The 25,099-nt window shown below is 38.1% G+C and overlaps 1 protein-coding gene across 3 annotated transcripts in view; it reads right to left on the reverse strand.

Moving 5' to 3' along the window:
- DENND5A (DENN domain containing 5A) overlaps positions 1 to 25,099 on the reverse strand; it is a 96,847-nt gene that overhangs the window by 11,680 nt on the left and 60,068 nt on the right. For all 3 annotated transcript variants that reach the window (XM_059135650.1, XM_059135640.1, XM_059135631.1), the window contains 5 exons: positions 20,724 to 20,874; positions 19,943 to 20,036; positions 17,553 to 17,684; positions 8,311 to 8,463; positions 2,071 to 2,155 (listed from right to left, as the gene is read on the reverse strand). In XM_059135650.1, coding sequence (XP_058991633.1) covers positions 2,071 to 2,155; positions 8,311 to 8,463; positions 17,553 to 17,684; positions 19,943 to 20,036; positions 20,724 to 20,874 — 615 coding nt within the window. The remainder of the gene's footprint in view (positions 1 to 2,070; positions 2,156 to 8,310; positions 8,464 to 17,552; positions 17,685 to 19,942; positions 20,037 to 20,723; positions 20,875 to 25,099) is intronic.

Below are 25,099 nucleotides of genomic sequence, written 5' to 3' on the forward strand. Positions count from 1 at the left end.
CTACAAAAGAGCCAAGGGAATGTGTAAATGTCCCAGAATGCTGCAATATAAGCATACCTCATTTTGTTGCGCTTTCATGAAGCACAACATTGTGCCTCACAGATATTGCACTTTTTTTTTTTTTTTTTTAAATAACAAATTGAAGGTCATAGCAACTCAGTGTCAAGCAGTCTACTGGCATCATTTTCCTAATAGCATTTGCTCACTTTAGGTCTTTGTATCACATTTTGGCAATTCTCACAGTATTTCAGAATTTTTATTATTACTATATTTGCTTTTTTAGAAGATTTATTTATTTGAGATAGAGTGCGTGCACATGAGCGTGTGCTCAAGTGCAAGGAAGAGGCAGAGGGAGAGGGAGAAGAAATCCCAAGCAGATTGCGCTGAGTGCAGAGCCCGAAACAGGGCTCAATCTCATGACCCAAGAGATCACAACCTGAGCAGAAACAAAAAGCTGGAGGCTTAACTGACTGGACCACCCAGGTACCTCCATTATTATTAATTTGTTGTAGTGATCCATGATCCATGATTAGGACTTGCTGATGGCTCAGATGATGGCTAGCATTTTTTAGCTATAAAGTATTTTTTAATCAATGTATAAATATTTTTTAGACATAACACTGTACATTTAACAGACTATAGTATAGTATAAATATAACTTTTTTATGCAGTGGGAAACCAAATAATTCACCAGACTCACTTTATTGTGATATTCACTTTTTTGTGGTAGTCTAGAACCAAACCCATGATAGCTCTGAGTTATGCCAATGTATTTATATATCCTTATGTCTGGTACAATACTTATAACTTAGTATCTTCACCATTTAGCTGTTGACAATTTTTGGCTATCGTCTATCCCTCAGCAGTAACTTCTATAGCCTTCCTGAGAAGACTTTTTGTTCTAATATCCAGAAAATGGACCAAAAAAACTCATCAGTCTACTTACAGAACTCTTATACCTGTTTTTCAGCCAACTATTTTCCCCACATTCAACGCTAACTGAGGTCACTTCTTTCTCCACAAGGAGAAAGAAACACTGAATTCAAGCCTATGTCTTTACTTCCATTTGAACTGATCTTCACCATTAGGATAAGAACATCCAAGAAAACAAAATCCCTGGCAGACAGAGGAAAATGAAGGAGAAAGGGGAGAAGGGGAGAAGCTGCCAAGAAGTATAGGAAGGAGGGGGACTATCCTGGAAGGGACACTGCAGAAGGAATACCAGACCAGGAGACAAGAGGCCTGGCTCCTAATCTGGCCTCTTCCATGAACGCAGTGTGTGATCTTGAATAAATTTAATTCCTCTCTGGATCCCAGTTGCCTTCTCACTCTGATATTTTTATTAAATTAGAAATGGAAAAGAAAGGGCAGCTGGGTGGCTCAGTTGGTTAAGTATCTGCCTTTGGCTCAGGGTCATGATCCCAGGGTTCTGGGATCTCTCTCTCTGTATCACATAAATAAATAAAATCTTAAAAAAAAAAAAAAAAAGGTAAAAGAAGTATTAAGAGATCATTCACATTCATACCAGGCCTTGACTCTGAGTTCCAAGGTAGGACACAAGCTCTCTTAATAGACAGACCATCTCAATGCCCATCTCTGAGGTATAAAACAAAAACTCTGAAGACAACCTGCTCCAAACATAGGACATCAGCACCACACAAATTGATTAAAAACCTAAAATCATTTTAGGACTGTCCTCTTGCTGATACAAATCTATCCCACTGTCAAAAGGCACAGAAAAAAGATGCCTGACTGGCTCAGTCAACAGAACACACAACTCTCAATCTTGGGGTCATGAGTTCAAGCCCCATGTTGGGCATAGAATTTTCTTTAAAAAGTGGCGGGGGGGGGGGGGGGGAGGTGTGGGAAGAAACACATAATGAAAGCAAACCCCATGGATTTAGCACACTCTGTGGTTCAGAGAGCCGAGGAGCTTAAAATTTAAAAAAGGAAACATTATACAGCAAAGGTTTCAATGACCTAGAAGAGTCTACTGCAGATGATTACTCCAGTCGGGGATAGGAAAGCAGGTGCACGGGGTTCTCCCCAGAGGGGCAGAAACCATCTTACCTGAGGTACTGAGGCTTCCTGATGTGAGTTTTCTCTGCCGGTTTTCCTGGTAATGTAACAGATGGGACCACAAGGCTGATTTCCCCTGGAACCAACACAAAGGAGAAACACCTATCATTTCAGATTTCAGAGGCCAAGGCACCCAGTGAACAGAGTCATAGATACTTTTAACATATAGACATGGGCTTTTACTAAAAAGTATCTGTACTATTATTTCCTTATATCGATGTACACCCAGATGAAGTGTATATAAATATATCAACCTACTAAAATGTAGGAAAAATATAAAGAAAAATGGAAAGGAAAAGAAAAGAGAAATGTCCACCACTTCAAACAGGACATGGCCAAAAAGAGTCTATGAATAGACCAGTGGATAAGAAAGAAAAAAAGCAAACAACCTATCAACTTCTGCTTTGGTTAAAGGCCAGCCTGGGTAGAGCATGACTACTTCTGTACAGAGGAGCTAATATCTAGTCTGCAAGACCCTAAGATAGCTCCTGAATTTCCTAAAACACTTAAAGGCATTATTGCCCTTTGCTCAGGCTGAGGAGAATAAGCTGTCATTAAGATGAGGATTTACTATTGAAGGTAAAAATGAAGAAGCCTGCAGGAAGGTACGCCAGGAAGGTACACTGGCATTTAACTATAGTTAATATACAGAACCTTAACATTTGGAAATGTAAGAGCTGCAGTTTAAACTATCTGAGACATATAGTAATTTGTCATTTTACCAAGGCACAAGTCTGATTAACATTTGCAAGCCTGATGTAAGGGAGCCATTTGCTTAGGTGATGAATGAGCCCAGCTGGCCATCCAGCCATTGCTTTGTCTCTTTCTAGTCATCCTGCAGTACACGGTGCCCCTTGTTATGTGATTAAAAACTTTATTTTAGATTCATGGTAAATGTTTCTATATAGCTGATATAATGTAAACACAGTATTATGGTTTTTTAGTAGTAGGATTTATTATAATAATTTTATAAATTACTTCAGTTCCATATTTCAGAGAAGTGATAGTAATAATAATGGAAGCTACCATGTCCTGAGACTTGCTACAAACTAAGCACTATGTTATATGTTCAAAATATAATACTTTATTTAATGCTCTCAATTATTCTACAGGATAGGTACCTCTATGCTCATTCTCTTTAGAAAAGAGCAAACTGAGCATTCGAAAGATTAAGTAACCTATAAAGGATCACACAGATAGTAAACAGAGTGTTGGGATTCAAGCTTCAATCTAATGTCAGAACAAATGCTCCCAATTATATTATATAGACTTACCTGGAAGAGATCATTTAACTTATGAAGTTATATATTCTGAAATAAAATGTTATGCTCTCAGATGAATGTGAGGATTTAAGGTTTCAAGATTTGTCCCTTGAAGAGCTGATAATCTATTTTGTTTCTATTCATTTGATAGATTTTAGGGGGCAGAAATCAAGCATTTGAATGGAAGAAAATCCTCACCTATAGATTAGCAAGCTGTTAACATAAACTTGCAGTATGTTTGGATATCCTATAAGATTTAACAAACTTTAAAAAAAAGAAAAGAAAAGAAAAGAAAGATCGGTGCCTGGGTGTCTCAGTTAAGTATTTGCCTTTGGCTTAGGTCATGATCCCAGGGTTCTGGAATTGAGCCCTGCATCAGGCTCCCTGTGGGGAGTCTGCTTCTCCCTCTGTTCATCACCCCCACTTATGCTCTCACTCTGCTCTTTCCCTATCTCTCAAATAAATACATAAATCTTAAAAAAAAAAAAAGGATTTAACGAGCTTAAAACAAAACCCAATAATCATAATGGTATTAAAAACACACACAAGTTAAAACTAGAAAATGCTATTTTATTCATTGAAAAACTAAGTATTTTTTTAAAATTATGTTCAACAATATCAACAAGACTTACAACTTCTATACACTAACTGGTACATTGATATAATATATGTGAAAGACAACACGAGAGCTTAAAATATTCACACTCTTTGATTTAGTAATTCAACTTCCAGAAATCTGTCCATCCCTCTACCAAAACAGAGTAGGCTCCTGAAAGGGCAGGGACTTTGGCTTATTCATCACTGTAGCCCCAGAATCTAGGAAGACTGGGAAGGCAGCCTCCCTTAATAGACCTGTGTGCATGTGACATACACTAAGTACAGCCGGTCACCAGAGAGCCCTCACATACAACTGAAAAGCCAAAGGCTAGAGCAGCACCAGCCCGCCATGCCAGAAGGGATGCTCTGGTTCACAGTCATTTTACTAGAGCGAGAGCAAAGGCAGGAGTGAGAGTGCAGCAGCTGGGCTAAGGCTCAGTGATAGAGCACTGGGGTCTTTCTAGTTCAGGAGATACTAATAATTCTTTTTCCTCCTTTGCACAGAAGCTGATTGAGACTGCAAGGTTCAATTCAGCCTAATTACCCATTTAGGGTATTATATAGGGAAAGCAAGATATAGATAGCACTGGATTCTCTAAGGATGTCATACACAGGTGAGAAACCACCCATTTTCACTTACTCAAAGGGCAACAGTTACAAAACCAGTATGAAAACCAAACCTCACCTCTTAGCATTAGAAGAATATACTGGAGAAGGATGCCCATCTCCTTGAAAAATGTCATTGAAAACCCAGAGAGTTGTGAGCAGTCATGGCCAATAACAAAGTTTAGGAAGATAGCAGCAAAAACTGTTTGGGTTCTCTCTACTTTTGAATAGATTAAAACAGGTAGTTGAGGGACGCCTGGGTGGCTCAGTGGGTTAAAGCCTCTGCCTTCGGCTCAGGTCATGATCTCAGGGTCCTGGGATCGAGTCCCGCATCGGGCTCTCTGCTCAGTGGAGAGCCTGCTTCCCTCTCTCTCTCTGCCTGCCTCTCCATCTACTTGTGATTTCTCTCTGTCAAATAAATAAATAAAATCTTTAAAAAAAAAAAAAAAAAAAAAAAAAAAAAAAAAAAAACAGGTAGTTGATCAGTAAGGTACCCTCAGAAAAAGGCAATAAGATCACTCTCAGAGTGAATTTGGTCACAATCTGGGTGATCACAGGATCATGCATAATGCATGATGATAAGTAACCAGGTTATAGAACTTCTGGACTGGAACATAACCAGAGAATGTCTCACCAGAAGAAAGGTGTTCTACACACACGCTAGCAAAGTAAAGGCCTAAGGAGAACACGCAGTAGAAACGCAACATGGATGGTCACAATCTGCAGCTGAACATGTATGGGTCCCCGAGGGAATAAACGCCCTGCCAGAAAGAACATACCCTTGCTTCCCTCTGGTGACAATGTCAGTGCTTCACTTGTAGTGCTCCAAATGCAAGATTCAGAACAAAACGGGACCTCAGTTGAAAAGTCCCCATTATTTTGTATTAGTTTCTCACTAAACAAGTAGCCTTTATCTATCCAAACTGAAGGGGGAGTCAAATGGGCTCCAAAAAATATTTCTCATGCTATGGGAATTTTTTAAGAATATGGCTGCAAAGCCTCAGGGAACAGGTTTAGAACATGTGATGATATAGTATTATTTCTTAAAATGCAGGAGAAGGCTAACTCTCTAGAAATTTTATGGCAACATCAAAGGCGGAGGGGTGTATACTTTGCGGAAAAGCTAAAGAGCTCAACTATAAACGTCGGGATCGCTCAACTTAAAAATGATAAAATAATTATGTATATATTCTACTCATTTGTTATACAGAAAAGGAAAGAAACAAATTCTTCATGTAGAGCCTCGCATAATAGCCATAGTTTGTTATATTCCTACCACATGCCAGGTATTTATGTTTATTATATCTAATTATCATAACCCTCAAAGGTAGATTGGATTAATTCCAGGGATATGGATAAAGAAAATGAGATTCAAAAATCACAAGTTACTGGAAGTCATCCAGCAGAGCTAGGATTCAAATCCCAGTCTTTCTGACTCCAAAGTCAGATTCATAGTTTTAGGTCTTCAACACTTACTATGGTATCACCTAAAAATTAGGTACGGACATGAAAAACTTATTATTAGGTAAAAAAAAGCAAGTTAGGGGCGCCTGGGTGGCTCAGTGGGTTAAACCTCTGCCTTCGGCTCAGGTCATGATCTCAGGGTCCTGGGATCCGGCCCAGTGTTGGGCTCTCTGCTCAGCAGGAAGCCTGCTTCCCCCCCACCCTTCTCTTTGCCTACCTGTGATCTCTCTCTCTGGGTCAAATAAATAAATCTTAAAAAAAAAAAAAAAAAAAAAGCAAGTTACGAACATTACATATAGTTATGATCCCATTTGGATTTTTAAAATGTTTTACTGAACTATAATTCACATTACCATAAATCCACACTTACAAAGTATACGATTATCTGTTACCAAAAAAGAAAAAGAAAAAAAAAGGGTGCCTGGGTGGCTCAGCTGGTTAAGCAACTGCCTTCAGCTCAGGTCATGATCCTGGAGTCTGGGGATGGAGTCCCGCATTGGGCTCCCTGACTGGCATGGAATCTGCTTCTCCTTCTGACTCTGCCCCCTCACATGTTCTCTCTCTCGTTCTCTTTCTCTAAAATAAATAAATACAATCTTAAAACAACAACAAAATGTGGTTTTTAGTACGTTCACAGATTTGTATAACCATCACCACTACCTAATTTTAGAATACTGTCATCACCCAAAAAGAAACATCATACCCATCATCCGTCACTCCCTATTCTTTCTTCAGGCCCGTCTGACATCCCCTAATCTGCTTTCTATGGATTTGTCTATTCTGGTCATTTTACATACATGGGATCATACAGTATGTGGTCTTTTGTGACTGGCCTCTTTCACTTAGTATGTTGAACCATGTATCATCCCTCAGTCCTTTTACTGCTTAACTATATTCCACTGTATAGATACAACACATTTACTGTATCTATTCATCAACTGATAGACATCTGTGTTGTTCTATTTCTGGCCTACTAGGAATAATGCTATGAATATTTGTATAAGTATTTTTATAGACACATTTCCATTTATCTTGAGTAGGTAGCTCAAAGTGGACTCACTGTGTCATGCAACACCATGATTAATATTTTTGTTAAATGTTAAATTGTTTTGTTAAATGTTAAAGTGGCCGTACCATTTTACATTCCCACCAGCAAAGTGTGAAGGTTCTAATTTCTCCAGATCCTCACTAAACTTATTACTGTCTTTTTTATTTTAGTTATCTTAGTGGATGTAAAAAAGTATCTCATTTTGGTTGGATTTTTAAATATCCATAGTATGTAGGTACGATGTACACAGAAAAATGTTTTGGAAAAAAAAAAAAAGAAAAAAAATGTTCTGAAGGACAGATAATGGTAGACAGTCTCTATACCCATGACAATAGCACTCCAGAAAAGCAGAGATCTTAGTCTGTTTTGTTCACTAAGGTACCTCAAGTGCCTTCAACAACAACGTCTGGCACACTGTCAGCCCTTGATAAACGGATACTTACATGTATTTTCTATTTTATCCATATTAAAACCATTTTTAAGAAGTTTACTTTAGAGAGCGAGAGAAAATGTAAGTGGGGAGAGGGGCAGAGGGAGAGAATCTCAAGCAGACTCCCAGGGCTCGATCTCTATGAGATCTCTTAGGGCATGACCCACAAGATCATGACATGAGCTAAAATCACAAGTTGGACACTTAACCAACTGCACCACCCAGATGCCCCTAAAACTGCTTTTGAAAAGATTTCAAATTCTCTTCAAATTTAAAAAATGTATAAAAGTAGGGGTGCCTGGGTGACTCAGTTGGTTAAGTTACTCCAGCTCTGGTCATGATCCTGGAGCCCCAGGATCAAGTCCTACATCAGGCTTCCAACTCAGTGGGGAGTCTGCTTCTCCCTCTGACTCTCCTTGCTCTCGTGCTCTCTTTCTTATTCTCTCTCTCTCAAATAAAATCTTTTAAAAAATGCATGAAAGTAAAAATTGTCCATCTTGACTAGCTATTCCAGAGTATTCTGAAATAAATTCTCTGTTATCAAGCAGCAAAAATCAAACTTAGTCAATTTCCTGCAGTCCTTTCTCAAATCCTTAGACAGTTAAGCTATCTGTATATAAAAGAAATATTAATTACAGAGCTTTTCCCACTAGGAATGTACCATTAGTAAAGGACCTGTAGAGTACATTTGGTACTTATGAGCTCTCTCATCCCACACGGCATGCACCATTTTTCAAAGCCAGCCAGCTAGAAGAGTGTGGGAAAGCTAGAAGTGAAAGGAGAAAGAGATTTTGCTCAGCAGGGAGAGTCTGCACAATCCTTACCTGCTTTACTTGTAGCCCATGACTCCAGATCCTCTCTAGGAGGTCACAAAGGCTGGCAATCAAGGTGTTCTCCTCCACCCCTGTGATGTTCACCTCCCCGTGCCCTAGTTCCACAGCCTCTCGGCCCATCTTCTCCACCAGCATCCTCTTGGTCTACAAGGAATCAATCAATAGGATTAGATAATCATGGTGAGCAGGAGGTGAGCAGGAGGATCACATTCAACTACAGAGGGCTGTGGTGACCCACACAGTACATCTGCTGGGCTGGGAAGGACAAAATGAGTGAGACCAAGAGACATTAAATGTATTTATCCCCCAGTTACAAAGATAAAAACACAGCAATCACTGTATGACCCTGGGCAAGTGATGCCATCACTCTGGATTAACTTTTTTTGCATTTATGAGATGAAAAGAGTTGAATAAAACCCTTTGGTCACATCAGTTTCAACATTCTCTGTTTCTCAATGTTTAACTGATCTTACCAAACAAACCTGTAAGCATTTAAGGCTAGAAATATATCTAAAGTACCTGTCAAGGGGATCAAAATTAAGGACAAATAATTTTTTTTTCTTTCAAGATTTTATTTAAATTCAAGTTAGTTCGGTTTCACTTATTTGTGGAGCATAACAAATAGCATGGAGGACAATGGGTGTTAGAGAGGAGAAGGGAGTTGGGGGAAATTGGAAGGGGAGGTGAACCATGAGACTATGAACTCTGAAAAACAATCTGAGGGTTTTGAAGGGGCGGAGGGTGGGAGGTCGGGGAACCAGGTGGTGGGTATTATAGAGGGCACGGATTGCATGAAGCACTGGGTGTGGTGCAAAAATAATGAATACTGTTATGCTGAAAATAAATAAAAAATATTTTTAAAAATTCAAGTTAGTTCACATATAGTATTAGTTTCAGGGGTAGAATTTAGTGATTCATCAGTTGCATATAATACCCGAGTACTCATTACCTCAAGTGCCCTCCTTAGTGCCCATCACCTAACTACCCCAAATTTACCCACCTCCCCTCTAGCAATCCTCAGTTTGTTCCCTATAATTAAGAGTGTCTTGGGTGCCTGGGTGGCTCAGTGGGTTGGGCCACTGCCTTTGGCTCAGGTCATGATCTTGGGGTCCTGGGATCGAGTCCTGCATCGGGCTCTCTGCTCGGCGGGGAGCCTGCTTCCCCCTCTCTCTCTCTCTCTCTCTCTGCCTGCCTCTCCATCTACTTGTGATCTCTCTCTATCAAATAAATAAATAAAATCTTTAAAAAAAATAAATAAATAAAAAATAAAATAAAATTTTAAAAAAAAGGTGTCTGATGGTTTGCCTCCCCTGTCTTTATCTTATTTTTCCTTCCTTTCCTCTATATTCATTTTCTTAAATTCCACATACAAGTGAAATCATGTATTTATCTCTTTTTGACTTATTTCACTTAGCAAATATCCTCTAGATTTAGCAAATCAGACTTAGCAAATACCCTCTAGTTCCATCCGTGTTGTTGTAAATGGCTCAGTAATATTCTGCTGTACATATATACACATCTTTTTTAAAAATGTTTTATTTTTTGTCAGAGAGACAGAGAGAGAGCATAAGCAGAGGGAGCAACAAGCAGAGGGAGAGGCAGGTACCCTGTTGAGCAAGAAGCTCAATATGGGACTCACCTCTGGCCCTTGGGATCATGACCTGAGCCAAAGGCAGACACTTAACCGACTGAGCCACCCAGACGTCCCTATACCACATCTTCTTTATCCATTCATCAGTGGATGGACATCTGGGCTCTTTCCATAATTTGGGGTGCATGTGCCCCTTCAAATTAGCATTTTTGTATCCTATGGATAAATACCCAGTAGTACTATTGCTGGATCATACAATAGTTCTATTTTTAACTTTTTAAGGAACCTCCATACTGTTTTCCACAGTGGCTATACCAGCTTGCATACCCACCCACGATGTAGGAGGGTTCCCCTTTCTCTGCATCCTCACCAACATCTGTTGTTTCCCAAGTCTTTACTTTTAGTCATTCTGACCAATGGGAGAGGGTATCTCAATGTGGTTTTGATTTGTATTTCCCTGACCCTGAGTGATGTTGAGCATTTTTTAATGTATCTCTTAGCCATTTGTATGTCCTCTTTGGAAGAAATGTCTGTTCATGTCTTCTGCCCATTTCTTTTTTTTTAAGATTTTATTTATTTATTTGACAAATAGAGATCACAAGTATGCAGAGAGGCAGGCAGAGAGAGAGAGGAGGAAGCAGGCTCTCTGCTGAGCAGAGAGCTCAATGTAGGGCTTGATCCCAGGACCCTGAGATCATGATCTGAGCTGAAGGCAGAGGCTTTAACCCACTGAGCCACCCAGGCGCCCCTTCTACCCATTTCTTAATGCTTATTGGGTTTTTATGTGCTGTGTTTGATTAAGTTCTTCATAGATTTTTGGATACGAGCTCTTTATTTTATGTCATTTACAAATATCATCTCCCATCCCAGGGGTTGCCTTTTAGTTTTGTTGGCTGTTTCTTTTGCTGTGCAGAAACTTTTATCTGGATGAAGTCCCAATAGTTCTTTGTTTCCTTTTCCTCTGGTGACGTGTTCAGTAAGAAGCTGCTGCATCCGAGGTCAAAGAGGTTGCTGCCTGTGTTCTCCCCTAGGATTTTGATGGTTTTTCTGTCTCACATTTAGATCTTTGATCCATTTTGAATTTATTTTTGTGTGTTATAAGAAAGTGATCGTGCATGTTGCTGTCCAGTTTTCCTAACACCATTTGTTGAGGACTGCCATTTTTTCCACTAAATATTCTTTCCTGCTTTGTTGAAGATTAGTTGACCTTAGAGTTGAGGGTTTATTTCTGGGCTCTCTATTCTGTTCCATTGACCTATATATCTGTTGTTGTGCCAATACCATACTGTCTTGATGATTATGGCTCTGTAATACAGCTTGAAATCTGGAATTTTTTATGCCTCCCGCTTTGCTCTTCTTTTTCAACATTACTTTGGCTACTGAGGGTCTTTTCTGGTTCCATACAAATTTTAGGATTGTTTGTTCTGACTCTCTGAAAAATGGTGGTGTTATTTTGATCACAACTGTATTGAGTGTGTAGATTGCTTTGGGAAGTATAGACATTTTAACAATATTTGTTCTTCCAATCCACGAGTATGGAATGTTTTTCCATTTCCTTGTGTCTTCAATTTCTTTCATAAGTGTTCTATGGTTTTCAGAATAATTTACTTGTAAGTAAAAATTTTCAAATGCTTGTTATAAAACAAAAACCAAAAAAAACACTGTATAACGGTAATTTTAACTATGTGCCAGGCACTGTATTAAACACTGCAACTGAGAAAAGTATTACTACTGTTCCCAATGTACTAATAAGGAAATTGAGGTCAGAGAACTTAAGGAACTTGCCAAAATCACACAGCCAAAAAGTAGCAGATCTGGCCTCTGAATCTAACTCTGCCTGAATACTGAGTTCAAGTCCTTAACTAAGATTTAATTCGGTTATAAATTTCTGACATACAAAAATTTAAAGAGCAAGAAGAAAATCATCCCTAATTCCACCTTTAAGAAAATAATTCTTATTACTTTGGCATATTTTTTCCATTGTTGTTATTTTTAGTATTTTAAACACAAAAAAGACCTCATAATCATGTGGGTTTTTTTATATATACATATATATATATATATATATATATATATATATATATATCTCACACACTATTATAACCATCACCCAAGTTAAGAAATAAAACACTGCCTATTCATATCTTTGAAGCATCCCATGTGTCCTCTCTAAATTACCTTTTCACTCCTGAAATGACCACTATCCTGACCTACACAATAGAACTACAGAGAAGCAAAGAAATGCTTATCATCTTTATTTGCATTGCAAAACGAGGTGATTTAGTTTTGCCTGTACATTTTCTTTTGTGATTTGCTTGTTCATTAAACTTTATGTTTGTGAAATTCACACAGATTGATGGGGGCAACTGTTGTCCATGTCCATCACTGTACAGCATTCCATCATATGAATATACTACAATTCACTTATTAATTCTACTGCTGATTAGCATTGGGTTGTTTCCTGTTTGGGGGTACTACAAAGAATGCTGCTATAAGCTACTTGTACAGATCTCCTGAATCACACTGCAAAAATAGGGTTCTCTAGGGAAAATATCCAGAAGAATACTAGATAATGCCACATTGTTTTCCAAAGTGGTCACACTAATTTACATTTCCAATAGTACAAGAGTTCCTGTTGCTCTACAAATGGTAACCACCATTTGGCAGTGCTAGACTGATTACTGTATTTCTTCAATTCTAATAAATACATTATTCTGCGTATTAACATCTCTGATATTGGGATGTATTTCATAATCATTGTTAACCAAAGAATGGATATAACCTGGACTTGCATCTCAAAACCTGAGAATGAATGTTAGCCACTTGGAAAAGAAACCTCAGAGTCAACAGAGAAGGCTTCTTTCGAGAAAGACAGCACCACCAATGTTCTTGATAGCAGAATAGCAGAAAAGACAATATTGTGTGGAAAATGATACCAATGACTCAGAGTAAGCCGATAGAAGCTGTGTTTTAAAACACCTGAATTCAAAATACCAGTACTGATATATCGTCTAATTAGTAACTGTAATGATTTCTTCTGGAAGAGAAAGTATATTGGATTTCACCCTATAAATGACCACTGTTAAGGACCTATTTAGAAACTGTCCCTGCTCCCCTTCCCCCAGGGGATTTACTTGGAGACAAGTCCCGGAAACCAGCTTTAGGTAACAAAGCCAAGATACAAAAGTGGGTCAGGCCAGGTGGAGACATCCCATCAGTGTGGGGGATGCATACTGTCTCCCTGGTTACCAAGGAGTATGGACCCCGCCCTTTGGGAGCCTTTTGGGCGCCAATCCCAATCAAGGTGTAATAGGCTGGTTCAAATGTCTACTAGAGTAAATTGTAACTCAATTGGCCACCTAGCATCACTGTGGAGTTTCCTGTGTGTGTTACAATCTCATTGGCCACCTGTGCATGGCCAGGCCCCACCGCATGGCCTTTGCCCTTAAAAGCTAGTCTGTGAAGCAGAGAAGGTCACCCTGTCTTGTAGGAGGTGTGGCCCCGAACATTCAGTTAGATTCTTGATGCTTGGCGCAAAATAAAGCTTTGCTTGACCTTCGCTTTGTATCAGTCTCCCTCCTTTAATCAGGGACCCATTATTGGGGCATAACAACCACCACTTACAAACTGAAAATGCAGGAAAATCTTTCTTTTCCACCGATGACTAAACAGGGTGTAGTAGAGATCAAGTTAGTTGAATTGTCCCAAAAATCATGGTACACTGATTTGGTTGACAGGCTATATTTTTATTAGAAATTACACTCATAGGCAATCCTCTCAGGCTCCCTCCCTCTTTGGGAGCTTTGTACTCTCAATAAACTTTGCTGCCCAGGCAAGGAAGGAAGGGAGGGAGGGAGGGGGGGTGGGGAGGGGAGGGGAGGGAATATGAGGGAACAGAAGGCAAGGTGAAGACAAACCACAAGCTGATATCCTGCCACCCCCCCACCCCACCCCCACCCCCCCTAGGTGGGACGTGTGTGATATTCTTTCAGGCAATCTCCCATCTAACTTAATGTTAATGCCTTGCTAGAGGGGGAAAACAACCTTAATCTGACAAGGGCCTGTCTTTCAGAAACCTCCCTTTTTCCTTAACTCCCCCCAACCCCATAGTATATAATCAGTCACCCCTCAATCCCAGGCTGAAGTTCTTTCTGCTCAGAGGTCCTGTCCCCATGCCTCAATAAAACCACCATTTTGCACCAAAGATGTCTTAATAATTCTTTCTAGGCCTTTGGTTCCAGACTCCACCCCACTGAACCCCTCACCTACACTCCTAAACCACACGGAAGGAATGGAGGAAGGGAGGGAGAAAAAGAGGGAGGGAGGGAGGAAGGAATTAATTCATAACTAAAACATGAAAAATTAAGAACAGCCATATTTTGGAGACACCTGGGTGGCCTGTCAGTTAAGCAACCAACTGTTGGTTTTGGCTCAGGTCATGATCTCCTGTCCAAGCCCCACATGGGCTTTCCGACTCAGCAGAGAGTCTGCTTCCCCTTTGCCCCTCTCCTTCTCACATACACACTCTTCTCCCTCTCTATCTCATAAACCTTAAAAAAAAAAAAAAAAAAAAAAAAAAAGGTTTTATTTTAATCCAATAATCCTACTCCTAAGTATATGTCCAAAAGAACTGAAATCAGAATCTCAAGGAGCTATCTGTACTTCATGATCATTGCCCCATTATTCAAGATAGCCAAGACACGGAAACAATTCAAGTGTTCATCAAGAGATAAATGAGTAAACAAAATGTGGTACAGATATTCAATAGAATTTTACTATACAAAACAATATTATTCAGCCTTTAAAAAAGAAAGAAATCCTGCCTTCTGCAGCAACATGGATGAACCAAGAGAACATCATGCTAAGTGAAATAAGCTAGTCACAAAAGGACAAATACTGCACAATTCCATTTGTAAGAGGTACCCAAAATGGTCAAAATCGCAGAAGCAAACACAATGGTGGTTACTGGGAGAGGGGAAAGAGGGAAAATAGAGAATTGTTACTCTATAGGTATGAAGTTTCAGTACGTAAGGCGAATAATTTTAGAGGTCTGCTGGTCAATATAGCACTGATTTTTATTTTAATTGCAATATAGTTAACATAGTTACATTAGTTTCAGGTGTACAAAACTGGGGACTCAACAACTCTATACATTACTCAGTGCTTATCACAAAACCACAATGTTAGTTAAAAGCCAGCTCTTTGCCTACTCTGCCTAAACCTGTACAGTAAACATGTCAATTGGTCTCACTTTTTTTTTTTTTTTAAGGATTTAATTTGTTTGTCAGAGAAAGAGAGAGAGCACAAGCAGGGGGAATGGCAGGCAGAGGGAGAAGCAGGCTCCCGGATAAGCAAGGAGCCTGATGTGGGACTTGATCCAAGAACCCTGGGATCATGACCTAAGACAAAGGCAGACATTTAACCAACTGAGCCACCCAGGTATCCCATCACTTTATTTTTTAAAATTTATTTTATCTTTTATTATTAATTTTATCTTTTTTTATTTTAATTCCAGTGTAATTAACATACAGTGTTATATTAGTCTCAGGTGTACAATATAGTGATTCCACAGTTCCATATATTACTCAGAGCTCATCAAGATAAGTGTACTCTTAATTCCCATCAGCTATTTCACCCATCCACCCTCCCATCTCCCTTCTGGTAACCATCTGTTCCCTACAGTTAAGAGTCTGTTTTTTGGTTTGTCTCTTTTCTTTGTTCGTTTAAGTTCAACACATGAGTGCAATCATGGTATTTTTCTTTGACTGACTTATTTCACTTAGCATTATACCCTCTAGATCCACACATGTTGCTGCAAATAGCAAGATTTCATTCTTTATTCTGACTGAGTAATATTCCTATACATATCAATTGATGGACACTTGGTCTGCTTCCATAATTTGGCTATTGTAAATAATGCTACTATAATCTTTTTGAATTAGTGTTTTTGTATTCTTTGAGTAAATACCCAGTAGTACAGTTGCTGAAACATAGAACCCTATTTTTAATTTTTTGAGGAACCCACATACTATTTTCCATAGTAGCTGCACCAGTTTGCATTCTCACCAACTATGCACAACGGGTCCTTTTTCTCTACCATCCTTGTTAACACTTGTTGTTTCTTGTGTGTTTGATTTTAGCTATTCTGATAGGTGTGAGGTGGTATCTCATTACGGTTTTGATTTGCATTTCATTGATGATGACCATCTTTTCATGTGTCTGTTGGTCAGCTGTATGCCTTCTTTGGAGAAATGTCTGTTCAAGTCTGACATTTACTGGCGTTGAGTTGTGTAAGTTCTTTATATATTTTGGATACTAACTCTTTATTAGATAGGTCATTTGAAAATATCTTTTCCCATTTTTTTAGTTTTGTTAATTATTTCCTCTACTGTGCGAAAGTCTTTTATTTTGATGTAGTCCCAATAGTTTATTTTTGCATTTGTTTAGCTTTCAACATCTAGAAAAGATGTTGCTATGGCTGATGTCAGAGAAATTACTGCCTGTGCTCTCTTCTAAGATTTTTATGGTTTCAGGTCTCACATTTAGATCCTTGAGTTTATTTTTGTATTTGGTGTAAGAAAGTGGTCTAGTTTTATTCTTTTGCATGTAGCCGTCCAGTTTTCCCAACACCATTTGTTGAAGAAACTATCTTTTTCCCGTTTCATATTCCTGCCTCCTTGTCAAAGATTAATTGACCAACTAATCATGGCTTTATTTCTGGACTCTATTCTATTCCACTGATCTGTCTATTTTTAAACAAAGCACCTATTATTAACAATATATTATTGTGCACTTTAAAATATGTTAAGAGAATAGATCTCATGTTACTTATAGTTACCACAAAAACAAAAAAAAAAACCCATAAAATAACATAAGAAAATTTTTGGAAGTGGTAGATATTTAGCACCTTAATTATGGTGACAGTGTCATGGGGTATGCGTATGTCCCACTTGTCAAAATGTATATATTAAAACATGTGTGTAGGGGCACTTGGGTGGCTCAGTCAGTTAAGCTACCAACTCTTGGATCTCACCTCAGGTCTTGATCTCAGGATCCTGAGTAGGTGTGGAGTCTACTTTAAAAAAAAAAAAGGTGTGCAATTTTTTGCATATCAAGTATACCTCAATAAAGCTTAAAAACATTAAGCTGTCTGTAGAATTGAGAAAAAATATCCCAACAATAAGCTTAAACTGAACAACATACTTTGGCCTGGCACATAATTGGCACCCCGTAAATTTTTGTGTCTAGATAATGATATTACTGCCATCAAATTAAAACAGAGAAGCAAAAACATTTTCCTGTGTGTAAGATTAATCTGTTGAAGACAATTCAACTATAAGGATTTCATGTTAAGTAATGTAAGGTGTCTAAAATTGAAAAGTACATCCATCTCTCAGTTTTAAAAAGTACATATTAAGTTAATATCAAGGAAAGTGTGCTTGCTCTCTAGTAACGGTATATTTATTTAAAATAAATACACCTAATTCCAAGTTAACAGGATCTTAAAATCAGTACTCTCCCATTATATTAACAAAATTTTTAAAACCAAGAAAGAGTGCTCAGAGCCCAGACGTAGTCCCCCCCACATCCCGCCCTGGCTGCCAAGGGAAAGAGCACATAAACAGAAGCAATTGTGGCTCACCTTGTTGCGGCATTCCTTCAGCAGGCCTTCTACAAACTTCCAGTTGGTTTGAGCAATCACTGATGGGGAGAGGTTGGATAGTTTCGGTTGGCGGATGGTACTGCCCATATTCCTGGCTTCCTGGATGTACTTCTACAGCAAAGAGAAAGATCAAGGCTGTTTGGATCCATGCACACAAACCACAGGTGACCAGTAATAATGAGAGCCTGAAGAGGGCACTACTATCACCCCACACTTTTTTATTGCCTCCTTTTGCTTACAGTTGGAGGTAGAAAGCTTAAAATGAAACTCTTGCAGCAAAAAGAAAAACTAAGACAGTATTATGAGTTTTCTCTGATAAAAGGCATTCCATGAGTACTGTAATTACCTTTGCTTTAATGATGTAAGAGATAAAGAACACACAGCTAACACATAGCTAACATGGCTGCAGCATGTACAGCTCGGTGTACAAACCCAACCAAGTTTCAGAGTACTAATGAGATATCCATTTTCTCCACCACACTGCAAGGAGTTTAACTCTTCTGCCCATATAAAAAATATCTACCCTTACTATCATAAAGTATATTGCCTTGCTAAATTAGGGCCTGGAAAATAAGAGTGTGCATTTAAGACAACAACTCCATTTTCTGTTCTTCTACACTGTGCTGGTGATTCTCCATATGCTACTTTTTTTGACATACACACAGCAATTCAGTGAACTGCGCTATGACATCCCCTCAGCAGCACAAGTTTGCAACCAATATTTTCACCCTAGACTTTATTCCAGTAGTACAATTCTATCCATTCTATCTTCTGGTCCTCAGTCTGCCCCTCCTACCAACCACTAAGGTTAGACATTTCAATTCCTTCACCTGAACTACTGCTATCTGCCTCCTATTTTGTTACCTACCTCCTGCATCTCTTTACTCCAAATGATTCTGTCCACAGCCTCCATCACACAACTATCAAGCTTTTGACCCTCTATTTCCTCTACTTGAATGCTCTTAACTTTGTCTCTCACAATCCCATCAATGTCCGCAACAGGCTTAAAGGCAGAATCTAAGGCTTAAAGAGATGATGGCTTCCTCAGTCTTCGTTTGAATACTACCCCAGGTAGAACTGAGCTCTGATAATCAGAGATCAAACATTGACTTGCCTCTCACAAGGCCCTTTCAAAGACTGTTCTACTAAAGTTATTTGTGTATCAGTTTGTTCCCTTAATAAACTGGTATTCCTTGACAACAAGCCTACCTCCTGTCATCTTCATATTTCAAAGTGCTTACTACAATGATTTGACCAAGGAAACATGCTCAATAACCACTGCTGAAAAAATAATGTGGAGGTGAGGTGGAAGACCCAAGGGAGACTTCTAAAATAACACCAATACCCCAAATCCCTTATGCCACCTTCACAAAATGTCTAACCACAATCATATTCTATAAATCAGCAGTTAAAAACTCATAACCATACCTTGCAATTCTTATTCATTTAAAAAACAGCAAAGACAAAATGGTATTTGTTTTCCCATTCACTGAGGTATCAGACATATATGAAAACAATATGCTTTAACAGGTTTTAAGTGTATAAAATGTAAACCGCAGGGTCTTTTCTCAAAGAGAAGCTCCTGAAATGGGATTCTCAAGGTGAAGCTCCATTTTCACAACTTCTCTGCAACTAAGACAGGGTCTCCATCCTGAGGCTTAGAATAGAAACTTCACTGGGAACAAGTTACAGTAGAGCTAAGAAACTCAGCTGATAGACTCAGGAGGTCAATTCAGAAATCCCTAATCCCCAGGGACCTGATGATAACATTCCTGTCTTTTGCTCCTCTAAGAAAAAAAGTCAAGATTATCGATTTTAAATTAAAATACACAAAAAAATAGAAGAAAAGCCCCCCACTCCCAAGTTTCAGATATTCACAGTATTAACCTAAGTACAGCTTTTCTTCCTTCTCACTCTAACAGAATTAACTTCTTTACTACCAGACTACACACTACACACACAAAAAGACTCACAAATTTCAAAAGTAATTCTCTCAAATTTTAGACTCTTATCTTCTGAGGTTCCTATCACACTCCTCAGAGTATCATTCATGACTGAGTACCAAAAGGACAGTGAAAGGCTCTCTTCTTAAGCGGGACATCATTCCTAATGGGACGACAAACAGGGTGTGGCTCAGGGAGAGGATCTACATGGTTAATAGCCAGCTGTCACTTGCAGAACATCATACATGCTGGATTTGTCATAACCAAGTCCCAGTATCAGATATCAGGAACTAACTCTAGTATTAACCCTTCTTTATGGGGAGAGGTCATTGCTAAGACATTTGAATTAGACCAGAGGCCAAGGAAATGGGAAGGAGGAGAGTGCAGAATAGTCACAGCATCACTGTCACTCTTAACGTGTCTTACCTCTCTCTGGTCATTATCTAAACGCAGGTGTTCTGTGTGCTGCTTCTGCCTATCTTTCCGCCTCCACTGGGCAGGAGCATTCCTTTTTGTCCACCTGACAAAATTCAAGCAGATAAATTATGAACATCGCACTGAGAAAGTAAGGTCAAATTACTGACAGGAGAGAACCTGAACATCTAGGCAACAACACCGGCCATGGGAAAACCACCAAAAAGTCACCTGAGATAGCTCAGAGACCTTGAGGAAAAGGAGCTCAGACCTCAGTGTCTGGGTAAGAAAAACTCCCCAGGGAACACAGACATAGTTCTCTTAAAACATGTACCAAAAAACTTCATATGCAGACTCAAAACTATACACATTCAACTCTTGTCTGAGCTTTGATACAACCATCTACGAAAGTAACTAAAAAAGAGCAATGCTGCTAAAGTATCTCCTTTCAGTTCAGACTCCAATTATTTCAACTACCACTTACTGAAGACACAATGCTAGCTAGGTATGGTGTGGGATTTAGTCAAGAGATTATTGCAATCTATCTATAGCTTTCTGCAGCCTCGGGCATGCGGAGCTATCTCAATTTGCAGAGTACGGACAAGAATTAATTATACTTTGTCATCTGTATTTATTCTTGTTCAAACAAGTGAACAACCTGACAGTCTGGGTCTTTCCCATATTTGCTTTATAAAATTCCAGGAGTCTTCTACCAGCTCAGGCCCAGATACTGGAAAACCCTCACCATCTGTGGTTAGGGAGCTAGATCAGGGAATTCCTGAGGTTGACTCACTTGTTGCTGGCTGGCCCGGTGGAAAGTACATCAGACTGCAACTTAGGGAAAAAGCCTGGCTCATACTTCCCTTGTCCAATCTTCATGTCAAGTAAATGGGGGTGAATCGCAGTATGGTCAATTTTCGCCAGACGCAGTTCAATTGCTTTCTCTGAATGAGAATAACAAAAATAAGTCAAATATTTTTTGAAAACACACCACATTTTAGGCCATAAAATAAGTCTCAATACATTTAAGATCATTTGAATCATACAAAATATGTCCTCTAACCACAATAATCAATAATAACATCATAAAACTAAATAACACACTTCTATATAAAATTCATGGTTCAAAAGAGAAATCAAAAGAGAAATAAAGTATTCTGAAACTGAATAAAGATAAAAATATCAGCATATGTCATTAAAATATTACTTGAAAGGAGATTTACAGCATGAAATGCCTATTTTACAAAAGAAAGGTTTCAAACTAATGACCTCAGCTTCTACCTTAAGAAATCAGAAAAAGACAAGGAAATTAAATCCAGAAATACAAGAAAGGATATAATAAAGGCCAGAGTAAAATCAATGAAATAGCAAACAGAGAAAATTAAAAATCCAAACATTGGTTCTTTTAGATCAGTAAAACCAATTTTTAAAAGTCTGGTCAGGACAAAAAGGAAAAGAGACAAATTAACAGTATCAGGAATGAGGTGACATTGCTACGGATTCTATAGATATTAATACAGGAATATTCAAATAATTTAATACCAACAAATTTAACAATAGGTTAGATGAAAAGATTCCTTGAAAAACAAAAACTGCAAAAGCTCATTTAATAAGAAATAGATATGAATAGACCAATATCTACTTTAAGAATGAAATCTGTAGTTTATTTATTTATTTTTTTGTAGTTTATTTTTAATTTTATTTTTTTAGGGGGCTCCACACCCAATGTGGGGCTTGAACTCACAACCTTGAGATTAAGAGTCACTTGCTATACTGACTGAGCCAGCAAGGGACCCCTGAATCTATAAGTTGAAATCTTCCCACAAAAAACTCCAGGCCCAGATGGCTTCACTGATGAATCCTGCCAAACATCCAAAGAAGAAATAGTACCAGTTACATAAGCTCTTCGAGGAAACTGAAGAGGAGCAAGCACTTGTCAACTGATTCTCTGAAGCCACCTTTATCATCCTAATACCAAATCAGACCATTACCAAAAAAACAACAACAACAACAAAAAAAAAAAACAACCAAAAAAACTATGAATCAATATCCCTCAGGAACACAGATGCAAAAATTCTAAACAAAAGTTTAGTAAATCTAATCCAATAATATACAAAAAGGATAATACATCATGCCCAAATACAGTTTATTTCAGGAATGCAAGTTGATTCACACACTCAAAAATCAATGAATGGGGGCGCCTGGGTGGCTCAGTGGATTGGGCCTCTGCCTTCAGCTCAGGTCATGGTCTCGGAGTCCTGGGATCAAGTCCCGCATTGGGCTCTCTGCTCAGCAGGGAGTCTGCTTCCCTTCTCTCTGCCTGACTCCCTGCCTGCTTGTGATCTCTCTCTCTGTCAAATAAATGGATAAAAATCTTAAAAAAAAAAAAAAAATCAATGAATGTCATTCACCAAATTAAAAAACTACATCTAATAACCATATAATTACCTCAACCGAGGCAGAAAAAGCAACATCCTCTCTGACAAAAACTCTAAGTTAACTAGTAACAGAAACAAATATCCATCTAGTAAAAGATATCCACTGAGAGGCACCTGGATGGCTCAGTTGGTTTGGCATCCAACTCTTGATTTTAGTTGAGTTCACGATCTCAGGAAATCGAGACTGAGCCCCATGTCAGGCTCCATACTCAGTGGGGAGTCTGCTCAAGATTCTCTTTCTCTCTCCATCTGCCCCTCCCCCTCCATGTGTTTGCTTGCTTGCTCCCTCAAAATAAATAAATAAATCTTAAAAAAAAAAAAAGATATCCCTCTTTTTTTAAACCTATGGCTAACATCATACTTAATGGTGAATGCTTTCTCCTAAAATCAGGAATAACTCAACAATGTCCACTATCACCATGTCTTTTTGACACTGCAGTAAAGGTTCTAGCCAGTGCAATATGGCAAGATAAAGAAATAAAAGACATCTGGACTGAAAAGGAAAAAGTAAAACTATTATTATTAGCAGCTAAGATGATTATCTACGTAGAAAATCTGCTAGAATGTACAAAAAACTACTAGAAAAAAGTACAGTATGGTTGAAGGACACATACCAATATGCAGAACTCATATTTATATATATTAGCAATATTAATATTAACAATCAGAAATTAAAATTGTAAAATATCATTTATAATAATACCAAAAACTATAAAATATTTAAAAGATAAATCTGACAAAGGATATGCAAAACTTGCACAGTGAAAATTACATAACAATGCCGAGAGAAACTAAAGAAGACCTAAATGAATGGAGAGATATCCCATGTCCACAGAACAGAAAATTCAATAACATTAATGTGTCAAATCCCTGTAAATTATCTACAAATTCAAGACAATTTCAATCAAAATCTCAGAAGGTTATTTGTGAAAAGTGGTAAGCTGAATCCATATATATATGAAATACAAAGAACCCAGAACAGTTAAAGCAAGTGTGAATGAAGTCAGAGGACTAACATTACCTGACTTCAAGATTTTATATAAAGTTGCAGTAATCCAGACAGTGTGGTACTGATATGAATGTAGACTAAAAGATTAATGAAACTGAACAGAGAATCTAGAAATAGACTGACATGTATATAAATCATGGATATTTTGACAAAGGTTAGAAGGCAATTCACTGGAGAAAGAATAGTCTTTTCAACATATGATGCTGTAACAAGTGGATATTCACATGAACTTTGGATCCTTAGCTTATACTATATATAAAATTTAACTTGAAATGGATCATAGACCCAAATAAAAAGCCTAAAAATATAAAACTTCTAGAAAGAAATATGGAGAAAAAAATCTGTGACCTTGGTTAAACAAAACTTTCTTACATATAATACCAAAAGTATAATCCATTTTTTTCCCTAGGATTTTATTTTTAAGCAATCTCTCTACCCAACATGAGGCTCAAACTCACAACCCTGAGATCAAGAGTCTTATGCTTTATCAACTGAGCCAGCCAGGCACCCCATTTTTTAAAAAATATTTGATCCATTTTTTTTTTTAAAGATTTTATTTATTTGACAGAGAGAGAGATCACAAATAGGCAGGGAGGCAGGGAGAGGGGGAATCAGGCTCCCTACCAAGCAGAGAGCCCAACGCAGGGCTGGATCCCAGAACCCCGAGATCATGACCTGAGCCGAAGGCAGAGGCTTAATCCACTGAGCCACCCAGGCACCTCTGATCTATTTTTTTTTTAAACTGATAAATCAGGCCTCATCAAAATTTAAAATGCTGTTCTTAAAAAAACCCTGTTAAGAAAACAAAAAGACAAGCCACAGAGTAAGGGCAATATATGCAAATCATAGATAAAGGACTTGTATCCAGAATATATAAACAACTTTCAAAACAATATATGCAAATCATAGATAAAGGACTTGTATCCAGAATATATAAACAACTTTCAAAACTCAATAAAAATTAAACAAATAACCCTAAAGGGGGGGGGGCAGAGACACTTCACTGGAAAAGATGAAATAAATAAATGGCAAATAAGCAGATGGAAAAATGTTCAATATCATCAGTCATCAAGAACACCCAAATCAAAACCACACTGAGATATCACAACAAACCTATTAAAACAGCTAAAATTGAAAAGAATGATCATACTCAATGTTGGCAACAATACAGAGTAACTATAGCTCTCATAAACTGTTAATGGGAATATAAAATGTACAACCAACCACTTTTTTGAAAGACAATTTGTCAGTTTCTTTAAAAAAGTCAACATACAAACCCACATGATCCAGTCATTCCACTCCTAGGTATTTATGCAAGGGAAAGGAAAACATGTAAACAAATGTTCATAGCCCAAATGCCCACGAACAGGTAAATAAACAAACTGCAGTAATAGCCATACAATGGAATAATACTCAGCACTGAAGGGAATGTGAATGAACCTCAAAATAATTATGCAGAGTCAAAGAAACCAAACTAAAACACACACACACACACACACACACACACACCCCACAAAAACATACTGTGTGATTCCATTTATATAAAATTCTAAAAATGAAAACCCTATAGTAAGAGAAATCAGAGCATTGGTTGCCTCAGGATTTCAGGAAAGAATGGGGAGGGGACAGGATGGAGGTATTACAAAAGAAAACTTCTGAGGGTGATGAGTATATTTGCTTGTCCATGATGTAAATATATACATATGCCAAAATTTTAAATAT

Source organism: Mustela lutreola, chromosome 1 (genome assembly GCF_030435805.1).
Source record: "Mustela lutreola isolate mMusLut2 chromosome 1, mMusLut2.pri, whole genome shotgun sequence".
Classification (NCBI taxonomy): domain Eukaryota; kingdom Metazoa; phylum Chordata; class Mammalia; order Carnivora; family Mustelidae; genus Mustela; species Mustela lutreola.